The sequence below is a fragment of the Equus przewalskii genome, chromosome 3, assembly GCF_037783145.1.
Source record: "Equus przewalskii isolate Varuska chromosome 3, EquPr2, whole genome shotgun sequence".
NCBI classification, from domain to species: Eukaryota; Metazoa; Chordata; class Mammalia; order Perissodactyla; family Equidae; genus Equus; species Equus przewalskii.
The window spans coordinates 29,573,423-29,591,315 of record NC_091833.1 but is presented as its reverse complement, the minus strand read 5'-3'; the positions used below and the strand labels follow the sequence as shown (position 1 = coordinate 29,591,315).

Below are 17,893 nucleotides of genomic sequence, written 5' to 3'. Positions count from 1 at the left end.
ATGGGAAAATATTTTACACTGCTACAGTTTTTAAATTTAAAATTAATATTCAGTTCCTCAGTCACATTAGCCACATTTCTAGTGCTCAGTAGATACATATGACTAGACTTGCTGAACTGGGCTGCACAACCTCAGATATGGTCAGCTACAAGAATGGAGACTCAGGGGGCCTTTTCCTGATGGACCTGGTAATTGGAAAGAATTGAACTTTTCACACTTCCAAGAAATTCCATTAAGAAAAGATTCAGAATCCCCTGTATGTGCGAAGACCTACAGAAACATCTCCTCCCCCAAAATGATGTTTCCTTGGCTGTGTAACTAAAGCAGGTTGACCCACTGAGTGTGAGACTTATCCTCTGTATTCTACAATTCAGTAGCATAGAGAGAGCAAGGAGTTATCTTCCCTCAGAGGGAGTTTAATTCAAAATTAAAATTACACCATTACTCTTAAATCACTTCTCATTTATTATATTTTGATGGGTGAGAAGAGACTATGGGGATTAGTTTTAATTAGAAGTATTTTCATTGTCAAATAAAAACGTAGTAGTAGGTTGAAGAATTTGACCTTTATATCCCAGACAATAAATTATTGTAAATTTTGAAGCAGGAAAGTGACATCATGAAGCCAATGTTTCAAGAAAATGAATCAGAACCAGTGTGCAAGTACCCTGGTAACAACAGAGGTCCATAGGAAATGTACGGAGCTTCTAGCATCCTAAGCTGGCATACATATGCTCTTACTTCTACCAGGAATTGTTTTCCTCTTAAGCTGACAAGATATGTGCTCATCCTTCAAGATCTCAGTTGTTTCCTAGCTGCATGCAGTAGACTGGGTCACTTCCTCACCTCTGCTTCCACAGAACTTCTTTCAAAATCCTGAACAGAAGTCAAATTCACAGAGGCAGAAAATAGAATAATGGTTGCCAGGGGAGGAGGAAATGGGGAGCTATTAACAGGTAGAGTTTCAGTTTTGCAAGATGAAAAGTGTTCCCAGGATGTATGGGAGTCTTGGTAGCATAAAACTGAATGATGGAAGGCCTCTCCCCAGGCTAACTCCTCCCCTTTCAGATCTCCACTTAAATGTCACACCTTTAAGAGTCCTTTCCTTCTCTGGGCCAGAATGGTTTAGGTGCCCTTGCTATATCCTCTCATGAACCCCAGAGTTTTCTCATAGGGCTCTTATTTCAACTGTAATCTATAGCTAATTATGTGGTGTATTAGTTTGCCAGGGCTGCCATAACAAAACAGTACAGACTGGGTGGCTTAAACAACAAAACTTTATTTTCTCACAGTTCTAAAGATCAAAGCATAGGCAGGTTTGGAGTCTCTGAAGCCTCTCTCCTTGGCTTTCAAACGGAGGCCTTCTCGCTTTGTCTTCACACTGCCTTTCCTCTGTGCATTTGCATGCCTGATGTCTCCCTATGGACCCAACTTTCCCCTTCTTAGATGGACACCAGTCGGACTGGAATAGGACATACCTTAACGGCCTATTTTAACTTAATCTCCTCTTTAAAGGCCCTATTTCCGAACAGAGTCACATCCTGAGACAAAATTCTCATTGGTTTTGGAGGGACACAATCCAACTCATAACGTGATTACCTCTATCGTTCCCACTTGGTAAACTCATGACAACTCTCCTCTTGCTCTCATTTCGGGACCTTTAGAGTTCCTATTCTCTCCTTAGTACGCTCTACGGCCAACTCTTCGTACAAGAGGTTTTTCTCAACTTTCAAGCCTTAGCGCTATCCTCAACAAGAGCCATCCCAGACCCCCTCATGTAAAGTACCCCTAAAAGTCACTCTATCATATCATCATTTTAGGGAAAGCGAGGTCACGTGTTTTCACACACTCCTGTAGTCCAGAGATCTGCCCAGGGTCTCATATGTAGCTATGAAGGAATGAGTTTCTGCAACCGCGGACATCGTCGTGCCTTTAGTTACTCCACTGGGAGAACCTGATGGGCAGGGCCACGTTTTCACCACGTTCTTTGAGTCTCAGCTCCAACACTCACTAGCTACACGAGCTCTGCTGAGTCCCTTAACCTCTGTGGGCCCCAGGTCCCCGAACTCTATGACGACGACACTTTCTTCAGAGTTCTCACGACGGTTAAGTAAACACAGGTCAGGCACCCTGCGAAAGAACGCGGCACAGGGTGCACGCTGTCAGCTGAAACGCCAGTCGGCTGGGTGTCTCCCAAAGCAGGGCCCGTGTGAACGGTGTGGAAAACGTCTGAGCCATCGTCTTCCCCATTCTTCAGATGAACGCAAGGTCGTCTTCTGGTCCTCCTGTCTCTGACGCTCTCCGTCTCTTCTCCTCTTTAACCGAAGGATCTTTCGGGTTCAACGACGCACACAACCGTTCCGGGCGAGTTCCCCCACGGTTTCCGCTGGATTTCCACACCGGCCCGCCCGGTGAGCGGCGCCCTCCCTCACTGATTACGGCTCGTCCAGGAAGCCCTATGCCTCCGTCTACGCGACTGCAACACGGGGACGGGGACAGTACGGCCCACGGGGTTACCGTGAACAGCAAACGAGCCCTCCCACGTAAGCGACGCGGAACGCTGGAAGCCTGCCACCCATCACGTCAGGAACAGTCCAGGCGGGACGGGGGGCAGCCGCCTCAAGGGTCTCACCATAAGGCCTGAGGCAGCGACGCGGCACGGCGAGGTCCGGGTGGCCGCCCTGCCCGGCGCGGCGCCTGAGAGGTCCGGTCTAAGCCCTCGGGGAAGGCGGACCACAGCTCGGAGCGGCCAGGACACGGGCCTCCTCCACCAGTGGCCTCGTCGGGGTCTTGTTTTAGCGACGGCGCCCTCACCTCGAGCTTCTTCCCGCGGCGACACGAGAACGACCCACGCTCTCCTCCGGAGGGAGAAACTCAGGCGAAGTCGCGGGGCGGGACGACGCACGCTACGTAAGACGTCGGCCGCTGCGCACGCAGCAGCGCGCATGCGCGGCGGGGCTGGTGGCGGCGGGCGGAAGCCAGCATGGCGGCCGAGCGCAAGACTAAGTTGTCCAAGAACCTGCTGCGCATGAAGGTGCGGGGACTCGGGGGAGGCGGGCCGGGCGGCAGGGGTACCTAGTCTTCCCGAGCTGGCCGGGGCTGAGGCGGCGGGCGCGTGGGGGCACCAGAGAGGCCCCGGGGAGCCTCCAGCGGTGGCGTTCATTCATTCACTCAGCGCCTGCTCTGCGTTAGGCGCTGGGAACCGGATTATAAATCCGGGGGCTTCTCTCGCAAAGCCCACGATCGGATGGGAGAGACAGACCCGTCAGGAAGCAGGCAGGATGCAGCGTACTAAGTGTGGCAAAGCTGCAAGCCCCGGGAGCCCCGGGAACTTCCTTGGGAAGTGGTCCTGAGGTGAAGGAAGTGCACAGCGGGGCGGGGACGTGCATCGCGACATAAACAGAGGGAAAATACAGTTCAGAAGTCTGAGAGGCAAAACCCAAAACATCCGGTGAGATTTCCAAGAAGTGAAATAATTCAGTATGTCTGGAAGGCAAGTAGCAAGAAATGGGCCTGGAAAAGTAGCCAGTGGTTACAACTATGCGAGGAATTTTAGGCCAGAGCAAGGATTTTTTTTTTTTATCTTGTGAAGATGGGGAAGCTGTTGAACAGTGCCGGGGTTGAAAGTTAAGTCCCTGGTAAAAGGCCTAACTGCTGGGAGGCTTCTGGATGTTTTCTGATTTATTTTCTCCTTTATTGATACTTTATCATTTTGCTGTGATGAACTTCTTGATTTGTTTTCCTGTCTCCTGAGGAAGTAGAGCTATTGTTTGTGCTGGGGAGAGACTAGCAGCAGGACTGCTGTTTTCTCTACTGGCCTCTTTTGAGTGGCACTTCTGAAGATTTTATAATAAAGAGCAGCCATGGAGTTAGTCAGCATTTCAGAGGATAGTTAAATGAAGAGCAGGCTTATAGAGGTAGCCTCACTTCAGTCTACATTTAAAGAGTCCTGACTGTGCATCATTCGTCACGCTGCTACTGATGGAAGAGACGATCCAGACACAGCCCCTGCCCTGAAGGCCTCCAGAAGACACAGATGCTCCAGAAATTAAAATGTGCTGAGGCTGTTTGAGGGTACCACGGGAAGCCTAGGAGAGAGATGCTGATTTTGCCTGCAGCTACCAAGGATGATTTCACGAGGTGGAGTAGCTTTAGCTATGTCAGAAGGGTTAGGAGTTGGCCGGGTGGAAGAGGGCGAGAAGGGCATTGCACACCAAGATCAGCAGGTGCAAAAACCAGTGAGCTCCCTGGGTCAGTGAGAGATTCAGAAAGTACTGAGTCTCATCCTTTCTTTCCTCTCACTTTCTGTCTCTACCTGCCTGTCCTGATCTGTGGATCAGTCTTTGTCTTAGTCCTTCCTCCCTGGCCATTCTGTATCACATATTTAGTGTGATACTTATTGAATACAGTTTTTTGTTGCCTGTTTTATTAAATCAGAAAAACTAAGTTATGATAAATCTCTTTTTGAAGTATTTTAAAGGAAGTACACATTAGTTTTTTGTGTGCTTTGCAGGTTCCCTCCTAGTCTTGTGGGATGTTGGTAAGGGCAGAGCTAAGCTGCTTGGTCATCCCACCCCCACCCTCAATCATGAGATGGGATTCCTGGAGCGACAGCAAGTGGAAGAATAAAGTTATTTGAATTTTCCTCACCTCTAAGTTGGGAAAATTAGTTGCTGACACTGATTTTGTTTTGTTTTGACAGTTCATGCAAAGGGGGCTGGACTTGGAAACCAAGAAACAACTAGAAGAGGAAGAAAAGAAAATCATTAGTGAAGAGCACTGGTACTTGGATTTGCCGGAGCTGAAAGAGAAAGAGTGGGTTCATTAGAAATTATATTGATGACACTTTGGCATTCAGAGGGAGGTCCCTGTAAATGTGATACATCGTTCCACTGACAGAGCCTGAGAAATAGTATCTATTCCAATTCTTGAGTTAGCCTTGCAAATAGTTTTCTGAGTTATTCAACCTGCATGAGTTCTACTTGGATTTATGCATTTTAACTGGCCCTTGGCCATCATTTATAACATTGTTCTTTTTTTACATTGAATAAAGAAATCTAGCCCATACATCTCTAGTAATAACTGGGGCCCTTTTATGAGAATCTGTAGTGTGCTGTCTATCATATTAAAGTTCCGAACATTAGGTGTGTATTTCAGGCCTCTCCAGTTTGGTTTCAGTAATACAGTTCTTCGTTAGGCTGAGCCTTTTAAAAGCAAGTCAGGAGTTTTGGGTCTGTTTCTCTTTTTAAAATTTTTCCTATTAATACCAATTGCCTTAGCTATTTATTGAATCTACAGTGTGTACTAGGAACTGGGCTAAGCACTTTACATGTCTTAATTATTTAATCCTCATAGCAGACTTGAGAGCTGGCTACTATCATTCCATCCATTGTATAGTTGAGGAAATTGAAGCTTAAGAGAGGGTACCAATGACCCAGCAAAGCATTGCTGAAGCTGGGATAGCACACTAGATCATTTCTCTTCCACCTCTAAGCTTGGTTGGTACTTGATAAGTACTTTGGAATGAAGGAGTAATGGATTCTCATCATTCATAAATTTATCCAAGTTCTTCTGGAAGTTGTTTATCATTTCTCCTTGGTGCTCTTCTTACCTTAAGCCGTCTGGTCTGGTAGTGTTCATTAAACCTTGTCAAATGACTAAAGATGCCACTTATTATCTTCAGGCACATTGATGTTTTTCCTTTCTGTACCTTAAAATTTATTTTTGTTTTTAACATGTTATATTCCGTCATTCATTTGGCTGACCTCTTCTGGATCCTTTTTAGAAGGTTAGATATCCTTCTCTAAAGATAGAAGTGTGTCCCACCAGGAGGGATAGAAGGAAGGTACTTGGTTATCTCTGTTGCTTCTCAGAGGAAGCAAGATTTTAGTGAGAAAGGGGAAGATAATGCCAAAGATGGTATCTATCTGGGAGTGGGGTGATGTAGGAAGGGACCATTACTAGTAATGCACTAAACTGTGCCTTGACTAAGCTTACACAAAGTAGTCCAGATGTTTTGTAGTCCAGATATTTTGTTACTTTTATTGAAAGGCAGGGCACTTGTTTTTAGTATTCTTTTTTTTTTTACCCCCCAACACAGCTTATTATTCCCAGAAAAATGACTTTTCGATTCCATTCCTAGGGAGATAAATGTCTCAGTTTGTTCAGGCCACTATAGCAAAATACCATAGACTGCATAGCTTGTAAACAACAGAAATTTATTTCTCACAGTAAGGGAGGCTGGAAATCTGAGGTTCCAAAATGGCCCTTTTCCTGAGCACTTCTTTGTAGCTGGTGACCCTTCTTGCTATGTCCTTACCTGGTAGAAGTGGCTAAGGATCTCGTTGGGGTGGGGCGGGGGGGGGGCTCCTTTTTTCTTTAGGTTTTATTTTTACTTCTCCACAAAGCCCCCCCAATACATAGTTGTGTATTTTAGTTGTGGGTCCTTCTAGTTGTTCATGTGGGATGCCACCTCAGCATGGCTTGATGAGCCATGCTGGGTCCACTCCCAGGATCGAAACCGGCGAAACCCTGGGCTGCTGAAGCAGAGCACACGAACTTAACCACTCTGCCACGGGACTGGCCCCTGTGGGGTCTCTTTTATAAGGCACTAATCCCATTCATGAGTTAAGCACCTCCCAAAGGCCTCACCTAGTACCATCATCTTTGGGGGTTAGGATTTCAACATATGAATTCGCAGGGGACACAAACATTCAGACCATAACAGTAAGTAATAACCTTTTGCCGTCACTCAGCATCCTATTTATGTATAGGTATGAATGTCAGTTTAGGATGTTGGCAAGAAGAGATGACACTGTCAAATTGGGTAATTTGAGGGGGGTATAACTGAGACTACCATGTGGGCAGGGCCTAAGGAAGCCACTAAGAACAGTGCAGGAGCTCGGTGGCTTGTGCAGTGGGAGTAAATTCCACTCCAGGCCTGGGGGGTCAAGCAGAGGGAGTGCTTACTGAATCTGGAGACAGCATCTTAGAAGAGCCACTGCCTTCATTTGAGAGCACAGCAGCCCAAGGTGATCCCACAGGATGGGAGCCAGGTTGAGGTAGATCTGGAGCATAAATGAATGCTGTGTCCTTGTGGTGTGGGGTTTTAACTCCCTAAATAGGGAGACGGTGGAATGGATTTGTTAATTAAGCTTTTATGAGCTCTGGAGATAAGGCAGACCTGAGCGTGATACTCAGATCTATCACTTGCTTATTTGTGACCTTGGACAAGTTACTTAACCTGTCTTTTGTCATTTGTATATTGAGTATGATAACAGCACCTGTCACACACATTATGAGAAACAAATGAGATAATATATATGAAGCAATTGCCACAATGCCAGTCATAAAGCACAATAAATGTTAGGAGTGTATGTATTTCCTTATACTTGAATATTATGAAATTCACCCGCTGGTTTTTTTTTGCTCATTTGTATTTGTGAATCTTTCCTTGGTAGTGTCATCTGAATTATTCCAGAAGGTTACTGCTATCTGTGAAATTGGCGATTTAATTGTGTATATGCTTTGGAAGTCTAGAGGTTGCCATTCAGCCAGGCTATAATTCAGTGATGATGCTCAGGGCTATTCAGTGTTCATACCTCCCCTAGGGGACACCCATAGCTGGTGACTGTGCTTTGTAGGGGGATGAGGGTCTGGCTGCTTTGCCTCAACTTGGAACAACTGCAGGGCTTTCCTAACTCCAGAGCTCCTCATAGGGGCCGAGGCCTTAGCGTAGCCACACTGCAGGTCAACTCGCTCTGCCCAAGCCTGCTGTCCTCGTTGCCATAGAGGCGTATCTCCCAAACAGGACTGCCCAATAAAACTTCTGTACATAACTGTGTCTCTGAGTCTGTTTCCACGGGACCTGCTGTAACATGCTTACTATAAATTCCTAGGGATGAATTTACCAGCTCAAAGGTTTTTGCTGTTGTTACCATGTTTTTCTCCAAAGCATGTGCCCCAGCATAGAGTATGTGATATAGCCAGTTTAATTACTTTTGCCATAGGATGTTGTTTAAAAAGTATTTTTGGCTACTGTGCTTCTTGTGTTTGTGTATTGTGGCCTGATGGATGTCACGAACTATGAGATCTGAGATTGTACCCTATGTAGAAACTAACAAGTTAGCCTGGCACAGTTTCATGGGTGCTGCTGGAAGGTACAAGACGCCTGAGTCAGAGACAAAGAACTTTATTAGAGCACAGCAAGCAGCATGAGCATCACGTTTGCATCATTTCCCCCTTGTCCCCTATACCCCACAGGAGATGACGTGTTGAGGCCCACCTGAATGTGACGACCCTAGTAGGTTTGCATCACAGCTAACAAGTCCAGAGCTTAGGACACCTGAGTCTTTGATATTGAACTGCAAGCACACTTGCTCTTGGCCCCAAGGGAGATATTATGTTTATTATACTGGGCCTTAAGCAAGTCTACCCGTTGCTCTAGAGGAAGATAATAGCTACATCTCTCAAAGCCGTTCACTATACACATATCCTTGAAAAGACAGTCCAGAGTAAGCGGGCAATTAGTACCTCTTTCATAAGAAATGCAGAAATGCAAGACATGTAGAGAATGGTTGCCCAGCAGCGAGTTTTTGCCCGGTCTTGCCATGCATGTCATTTGTGGCTTTAGGCAAGTCTGTTTATTTTTTTCTGAGCAGTAGTTTCTCATCTGGAAAAATAGATAAACTAGATAATTTCCTGGATGTGTTCTAGCTCTAAAATTATGGATCTTCATTAATGAAATGGAGAAATTAAAATATAGAAATGTTTACAGTTAAATTCTGAAATATTTCACTTATTTGCTAACTATAATTAATTCTCCTAATTATTGAAACCATGCACTTAGATAAGAAAACACCTATGCTCCTTTTTTTATTAATGTTAAAATAATTGTGTTCAGTGGAAACCTATGGGAAAGCCCTCTGAGAGGCCTCTTGTTTTGCTCTGAATCCACCCCTGGCCTCTAGGGGTCGCTGTCCTATGGGTCCATCTTTTGTCTTAAGCGATTGTTTAACAGCTTATGTGTGTTGCTTTCCTGAGGGAGGTGATTTACTTGGGGGATTGGTGAGGTTTTATGAGCTGTACTCTACGGGAAACAAGATTGAGCAGTTAAGGGGGAATCCCAAATTTATGGAAAAGGCTGTACAAAAAGTTCAGGAGAATGTGTGCCTGAATTTAGGTTCCCTCAGGGAGAGGCGATCCTGAAGGAAGTGAGGTACTAGCTAGACTAGAGGGCCAGTGAACTAAAGGGCTTTTGTTTGTATGGTTTATATCATGTTGATATTTACTATATGAGAAGTTAAAGTTAAAATACTCATTTAAAAGATAAACTCATACATGTTAGCATAAATAACACATTTGAATGAAGAGTAACTGTTTTCCAAGACAAAAAAATTTGGGAGAAGAGTGGTCTTGTTTTACGTTTTTGTAAATCTCTTTAATGTCTGGCATAATAGAAGACAGATGGATTCTCTTAACTCTTGCATTCAGCCTATTATAGCATGTTGTTTTGGTTGAAGTATATAAAGAAAATCTACCCTCACACGGATGATGTAGTTGAAAAGGGAAGAATATTGTAGTAGCTTTTTTGGATAATTCTTCTTTGGTACTACTCCAAAACTCAATAAGTAGTAGTTTCTTAAAAGTTAACTGCAATGTGGAATCTGATTGACATATATTTAACTTTACAGGAAACTTTCAGATCAGTTTCCAAAGTGCTTATAACCATTTTACACTTTCACTAAGGAAGTGTGAGCATTCTGGTGGTTCTGCCAATATTTTGTGTTATCTTTTTAATTTTACCTGTTCTAGCATTCTAACGGTGTCTCATTTTGGTTTTTAATTTGCGTTTTCCTGGTGACAATAATGTTAAAGAACTCTTGTGTTCTTATTGGCCATTTCCATATCTACCTTTCTGAAATCCCTATTCAGATCTTTCGCCCATTTTCAAAAATGAGGTGGTTTTATCTTTTTTTTTTAACATTTCCTATCAGATATTTATTCCCCCTTCTATACATCTATCAGTACGTTCTATCCCTGACCACTTCAGCATGCACATCATTAACTAGATAGAATTCAGTGTTTATATAGGATTCTTTTTTGTTTTTAGAGGTAAACATTACATACTTCTGTACAGATAGGAGTTCTTTATATTCTTAATACAAATCTTTGCCAGATTTATGTATTGTGAATATTTTCTCCCAGTGCAAGTCTTGCCTATTTATTTTCTTAATGTTGTCTTTTGATGAGCAGTAGTTTTTATTAATTTTGTTTCATTAATTTTTTTTTCTTTTATAGTTAGTTCTTTCTTGGTTCTGTCTACCAAGGTTACAAATATATTCTCTGTGTTTTCTTCTAGAATTTTGGTAAGTTTAGCTTTTACATTTTCATCTATCTCTGATTTTTTTGTCTATAGTGTGAGGTAGGAATCAAAGTTCATTTTTTTAATAGATAACTGGTTGTCCCAGTCCCGTTTATTGAAAATATTTTTCTTCAGTCATTGCATTATTTTGATGCTTTGGTCAAAAATCACTATGTCATATTAGTATAGATCTATTTCTGGGCTCCATTCTGTTGCATTGAGATTTTTTTTTTTTTTTTTTTTTTGAGGAAGATTAGCCCTGAGCTAACTGCTGCCAATCCTCCTCTTTTTTCTGAGGAAGACTTACCCTGAGCTAACATCTGTGCCCATCTTCCTCTACTTTATATGTGGGATGCCTACCACAGCATGGCTTGTTTTAAAATCCTTTTCTACTAATTCTGTCATCTCTCTTTTTCTGTTGATTTGTTTTGTTCCTGTTTATGGGTCACATTTTCTTGCTTCCTTACATGTCTAGTAATTTTTTATTGTGTGCTACACGTTATGTATATTATATTGCTGAGTACCTGGATTTTGTTGTCTTCCTTAATAAAGTGTTGAATTTTGTTCCATTAGGCACTTAATTTACATGCCAATCAGCCTGATCCATTTTTGTTAGGGTAGATTTTAAAGCCTTCACTCTAGGAGTAGATTAGCCTTACTCTTAAGTTGTGACCTTTCTCTTCACTGTCAGGGTGTTCACCTTGGTCTCTCTACTCCGGTAAACACAACTCAGACGTTTCCCTCATCTGTGCAAGGTCTTATATTTGTTCAACATACAGTTCCAGGGTAAATTTTCGTTCCCAGGTATGATAAGCTGGGAAATGGTCCCCCAGATAATATCTAGACCTCCATCCCTGGAGCCTGTGAGTGTTACCTTATATGCCCAAGTTGACTTTGCTGATGTGATTAAGTTAAGGGTCTTTAGGTGGGGAGATTATTCTGGATTATCTGAGTGGGCCCTAGGTACAATCACATATATCCTTGTAAAAGGGAGGCAGGGCCAGCCCTGTGGCATAGTAGGTAAGTTCACATGCTCCACTTCGGCAGTCTGGGGTTTGCAGGTTCAGATCCCGGGCACAGACCTAACACCACTCATCAAGCCACACTGTGGTGGCATCCCACATATAAAGTAGAGAAAGATGGGCAGAGATGTTAGCTCAGGGCCAGTCTTCCTCACAGAAGATAAAATAAATAAATAAGAGGGAGGCAGAGAGGTTCCATGCACACAGAGAAGGCAGCGTGTCCATGGAGGCAGAGTTGGAGTGATGCAATCACAATCCAGGAATGCTTGCTGTCAACAGAGGCTGGAGAAGCAGGGACTGAATTCTCTCCTAGAGCCTTCAGAGGGAGTGCAGCCCTGCCTACACCTTGAGTTTGTTCCAGTGAAACTGATTTCAGGCTTCCAGAATTGTGAGAACATAAATTTCTGTTGCTTTAACCCACCAATTTTGTGGTAATTTATTGCAGCAGCTCTAGGAAACTAATGCACCAGGTAATTGTTCTCCTCCGGAAAATCGTTATTCTTCCCTTGACACTGTGGACTCACCCTTCACAGGTACAGCCTAATATCTGGCCAGAGATTCAAGAGGACCCAATATGCAGCTCCCAGAATTCCTTTGCTTATCTCCTTTGCTCTGTTATCTGGACCCGTATATTTCAGCCACCTCTGTAGCCCTGAGCTTCAGTTTGTCTCTTCAGTTCAGTGAGACTGGACTCTGTTTGGGCTCCTGTTCCCTGCTCCACAGTCTAGAAATTTCTCCAGTCAGAAGGCAAACATTCATGGGGCTCACTTCATTTGGTTTTCTTCTCGGCATCACAGCCCTAAACTTTGAGTTGTTAATTGTCTGAAAATAGTTGCTTCCTATTCATCCTGTTTTATAGTTGATTGCAGTAGGAGAGCTGGTTTGGTACCAGTTACTCCCTGATGGCCAGGAGTGGAATAACCTGCTTCATTTTTATCCATGGCATAGTATAAATCTTTTATTATTATCTGGCAGTACTCTGTAGAATGTAATCTCTTACAGCAGAGGCTCTCTTATTTGTGGCTGTCTCCTCAGCTTCTTAGAACAGTGCCTGGTACACAGTTGGGTTTAGTAAGTGTTGGCTGAGTGAGTGGAGGAATGAGTGAATCTTGACAAGAAGCAGAGCCAACTTTCTGCGAAAGAAGCCATAGAGGGCAAGTATTTGCTTTCCTAGCATACTTCCGGTTGATGGCTAGACTGTAGTCAGATATGCTTACCTGGGACTGGAGTCAGGCACTGGTGACTCAAGAGAATCCGTTTTGGAGACCAAAACATCTGCGCCTGCATCCTGTTTCCAGGGCAACAGTGGCCTCCTCAGTGCCGTCCGGTGTCCAGTGTTTAGCCCTGTCAGCAGCAGCGTCATTTTTCCTGGGACAGTTTTGTAGCGTGATTTTGGTTTTGAGTCGACCCCCTACCACCCATGTCCCTGTCCATTTTCCAGTTGTGCTCATCCAGCTTTCCCAGTGATTCTATGAGATACCTGGTATCCTTCCAGTAAATTCCTTCTCTGCTAAGGCATCTAGGGTCAGTCTTTATTGTTTATAGCTAAGCGCTCTGACTAATACACTCGCTTAAAGCTGCCCAGGACTGTCATTTCTGGATATTTAATGAAAATTTAATAAGAACTTGGTCAGACGTGTAAATGTCAGAGGAACTTTGCTTCAGGTTTGGAAGATTCAGGTTTATTATAAATACTTCAGGTCTACATTATGTAGGCATTGATGCAAATCGAATGTAGTGTTTATAAGAGACTGTGCCTCCAGCCTGCAGCTCTTGTCTCCTAATGCCTTTGCTGGCCAAATTAATCGGTTTTTATTTCTAACCCTGAGTTAGAAATCTTGCTGTATTTGATAACCCTAAGATTCATTTTTCATTTGAAATCTTGAGTTTTATTGGCTGTGCTTTGTTATAAGTAGACATGCTATTAATATAGGTTTATTTTCCCATTTAGGAGTTTCATAATAGAAGAGCAAAGTTTCTCACTGTGTGAAGATCTTCTCTATGGAAGAATGTCATTCAGAGGATTCAATCCTGAGGTTGAGGTATTAAATATAATTGCTTCAAATTTAAAGTTTTTCCAGTTGAATTCTTTCTGCTAATAATTGGGTTTAGGTTTTTTCCCACCAGGTGCCATTTCTCCTTATTATGTAGAAAATAACAAGTCTTGAAATATCGCCATAGCTATTTAAAGAAATTGCAGGCGCTGCAGTCTAGTTTTATGGTAGAATTGAGTAGACAATTTAATAGAGCGGTATACCGTCCCTGACAGCACCACTGGAAGTGTTAGAATTTCATCTCGGGTCTTTTACAAGAACATCAGTATTTTATTCATATAATGCTATTATGAAAAATTGTTTTCTGGCATCTATAAATGTATCTTTTCTAGTGGAAAAATTTTACTTAAAAATTGAGTAATTTGACTTTTTAATGGACAGGTTTTAATCCAAGCTTGTAAATAGATTTTTAAATGAATCCTCTGGAAAGTTTGTTTGAAAAGTAAATATTTACCTTATAACTGAGCTATTCATTTGAATTTTCCTACCTCAGGTTTATAGAGAAGCTCAGACCTTCATTTAACAAATATTTATTAGAACTCTGGCCGATGTATTAAAAGCCATCCTATCAAGTACTTAACCAAACAAATAGAGGTTTATGTTGTAAAGCCTTAGTTTTGCAACTATCACTGAAGCCAGGGTTTCTCAGCCCTGGCACTATTGACATTTGGAGCCCAATAATTCTTTGTGGTGGGGCTGTCCTGTGCATCGTAGGATGTTTAGTGGCATCCCTGGCCTCTACCTCCTACCTGCTAGATACCAATAGTGCACACATGTGTGTATGCTCTTACACACATACACACACACACACACACACACACACCCCTCAGCTGTGATAACAAAAAATATATCCAGACATTGCCAAAGGTCCCTGGTGGGCAAAAGTGTCCCTGGTTGAAAATCAGTTCTCTAAAGATACCTGTAGAGAGCCACCATTAACCAAGCTAATTGACAGAGTTTACTTAAAGCTTATAGGTTGATTTTCTTTTTTTTCCCATTTTTGAGGGGGTATGATAATTAACCTGTTATATTTACTTTACACAAAATCAACACTAAGAGTGTTTGTTTTTAATACATACTTTCCCCGCTTCGGCCTCATTAAAGCTTTAGATTGAAAAGAGGAAAGAGGGCACTGGGGTAAAGTGGGAGAAAAAAGCAACAAGTGTGAGTGTGTGACACCCAGAGACTGGGGTTGTGGCTAGGCAAGCACTCCAAAGTATGTCTGGTATGTGGGAAAAGGAGTTGATGTGGCCCTGAGAATTTGATGTGGGCACTCATGAGAAGATAGCTTTAGTCACTGGCACTCTGTAACACTGAATACATTCTCCTGGGAGAAAGTTTTTAACTGTTTGGCTTGCAGATCTGAGCTGCCTTAAAATGTGAGAAAAGTTCAGTATATCTGGTTATGAAAAGAGTGATAACAACTTGACAGCAGTTACTTTATTATAAACAGGATGTACTTAGAACACATTTTTTATATTGTATGTGTTTGACACCTACATGGAGTGAGTTTATTCAATAAATATTCTGTAACTGTGGTACAGTCCTTTAAACGTTGGAAAAGCTAGTCGATACTGGTTTCTCTTCCGCTTTCCCTTCCTCATCCCATTTTGCTATAAAGAAGGTATTATACATTAAAAACAAAAAAGTCTGTCAGAGGGTAACTGTCAAGAAAAGGTTAATGTGAGAAAAATAGACAGAGGGGAGACCCATGACACGTGGACCTCAGACAAGATGTGTTATCCACCTTTGTGTTTCAAGATGAGGCAGGCCCTTCTCATTATACTGGGGCCAGTCTTCCAGTTCTTCCATCCAGTGATTTGCTGTCCCCCCAACCAAAAAGTCCATGTAAAATTACTTTGAACTGTGGTACTACTTCCACTTGACTCGAAGATGGGAAATTGAGAGGGAATCTGAAAGCTTGCTTTTTCTTTGGCCCCCTCTCTAGAGTGTGTCGGCAGTGTGCCTGCTTCATATGTAAGTAACTGATAAGATTTATCATCTAAAATGCAATTTTAATTCATTAACAGTAAGTATTAACTAATGGGGCTTTATCTTATTATTTTAATTCAGAGCTGACTTCTGTTAGCACACTGCGGAATAAAGTATTACAGAGAATCTCTTAGAAATTTTGGCTAGTCCTGTAGATTCGGTGACTTCTGTTTCTCTGCCTTCCAATACATTAACACTAGTTCCTTTAACGAGCCCTTTCCAGCCCTAATAGTCAGCATTGATGTACTTTTCAGAAATTAATGCTTCAGATGAATGGTAAGAACAAAGCAGAGGAAGTTGAAGATGAAACTGTGGAGCTCGATGTGTCAGATGAAGAAATGGCCAGAAGGTAACCATTACTTGGAACAGCGTTACAACCTGGGCGCAGCCTTCACTGGCCTCCCAAAGCGTGCTCCTCTTGCCCCACAGTCTGCAGTAGCTGTAAAGGGAGTGCCCAGCAGGACGATGACCTGCTTTCTCTGACGTGACCTGGGGTGCGTTTACACCTGTCACAGGCTGCCAGTTGAGGGCTCATTTGCAGTGTTGCTTCTTACACACATTTTAAAATTTACCTCTCAGTTTATTTAGGATAATGCAAAAACAGAAAACAGTTAAGAATTTAATCACTTGTAGAGAAATTTGTAAATTTTTAAATCAGGCAGTTTCTTTTAATCATAGTTTTGATTTTTCTTATCTTTGTTGCGTATTTAGTTTGATGTTCTTGACAAGACTTGATTCCTACCTTTTTTATTTGAAATTAAACTTGTGTTATATATCATCTTGACAGATATGAGACCCTGGTGGGGACAATTGGAAAAAAGTTTGCCAAAAAAAGAGACCGTGCCAATTATGAAGAAGATGAAAACGGAGACATAAAACCAATGAAAGCAAAGAAGATGTTCTTAAAGCCCCAAGACTGAAATGGATGCCTAAAGATACGGCTCGGGGGTGCCTCGTGAAAGTTAGCATATTTTGGAACGCATTCTGATAGTTTCTCCATAGTTATTAATATTGTAATGTTTATTTGTAAAGAAATGTATAATTTTGGAAACACGCTGTTTGTGAAACAGCTGTGTGGTGGCTGTTATGCCTCCTTTGCTTGCTGGTGTTCATCACGAATGGATGTTTAGCCCTAGACCTTCAGATGTACATAGGAATATAGTCCATGTTTCCTAAAGATTTTTTTTTGACCTCAGGTTTTTTTTAATATAGCTCTCCAGTCTTTGACCTTGAATTGACTCATAATACCAATGTTTAAATTGCCTTATGTTTATATTTAAATTATTAATCATGTCAAGCCAATTCATGCATACTTTTTGGAATCAAATGTTGTGAGAATTGATTATACGTAAATTCATCAAGGACAACCCTGCCTCTCCACCCTGAAGTATTTGCATTCTACCAAGTCATTGTCAGTTTGTGAAATTATGGTTTTTTGTTTAAAGCCTTTAATTAATAAAAAAAGAAAATTATTCTATAATAAATATCTGTTTTCATGTACTTTCTCTGTTCTCTTATACTTTCAAATAATAATTTTAGTCTAATTCAGTATTGGAACTTTTTATTCAAGTAGTAACTTTTTTTTTTTTAAAGATTGGCACCTGAGCTAACAGCTGTTGCCAATCTTTTTTTTTTTTTTTCTGCTTTATCTCCCCAAACCCCCCTGTACATAGTTGTATATCCTAGTTGTGGGTCCTTCTAGTTGTGGCATGTGGGACACTGCCTCAACATGACCTGACGAGCAGTGCCATGTCCATGCCCAAGATCCGAACCCTGGGCCACCACAGCGGAGCGCGCGAACTTAACCATTCGGCCACGGGGCCGGCCCCAAGTCGTAACTTTTAAAAACCAGCCATTAATTTAGAATATGGTGATGTATTAGGTTGAACCATGAGAAATTACCTTTTGTGTGCAAAAACAATTATTAATTTCTTATAGTACACCTCAATAGAATTCACACCAACCAGCCCATCCCCTAGTCTGATGAACCTTATTCTAACTACTAAGTACAGAAGCACTTAGAGTTAAGTGTGTATGTGTGTGTCTGTCTGTCTGGAGATACGTACCTAGAACTAAGAAATACTGATTTCATTTGATTTTGTTCCTAGCCACTAAATGAGATGTATGTCTCCTCTCTCTCAATCTCCTTAGATTTCGATTGCTTTGTGACCTTAGCTCTCTCGTGGTTACAAAAAAAGTCGTGAATTTGATGTTAACCTGGCTCTTTTTCATTGTAAAAGTGAAAGCAACCTCTTCCAGCTCTACGTTCTGGGGCAGAAGCTGGAAGTTCTTCCCAGTGCTTTAGCAGCACCACAATCCATGGATTCACGGAGTGTTAATCACTCTCATGATATTCCGCACAGCATTTCTTCCGACAGACAAGCCCATTTCACAGAAGTAGTGGGGCAATGGGCTTATGTCTCTGGAATTCACTGATCCTAGCACTTACCCCATCACCCAGG

General features: G+C 42.2%; 1 protein-coding gene across 2 annotated transcripts; it reads left to right on the top strand.

Moving 5' to 3' along the window:
- The first annotated feature begins 2,116 nt into the window (after positions 1-2,116).
- MPHOSPH6 (M-phase phosphoprotein 6) lies at positions 2,117-16,931 on the top strand. Of its 2 annotated transcripts, XM_070613928.1 has the most exons (6): positions 2,944-3,034; positions 3,946-4,140; positions 4,703-4,815; positions 13,337-13,427; positions 15,686-15,780; positions 16,219-16,931. In XM_070613928.1, the coding sequence occupies exons 3-6, from the start codon at positions 4,706-4,708 to the stop codon at positions 16,349-16,351; spliced, it is 429 nt and encodes a 142-aa protein (XP_070470029.1). In that variant the 5' UTR covers positions 2,944-3,034; positions 3,946-4,140; positions 4,703-4,705; the 3' UTR covers positions 16,352-16,931. The 2 variants fall into 2 exon arrangements, with proteins under 2 accessions (XP_008529297.1, XP_070470029.1); XM_008531075.2 differs by lacking the exon at positions 3,946-4,140 and having other exon boundaries at positions 2,117-3,034.
- Positions 16,932-17,893: the final 962 nt, after the last annotated feature.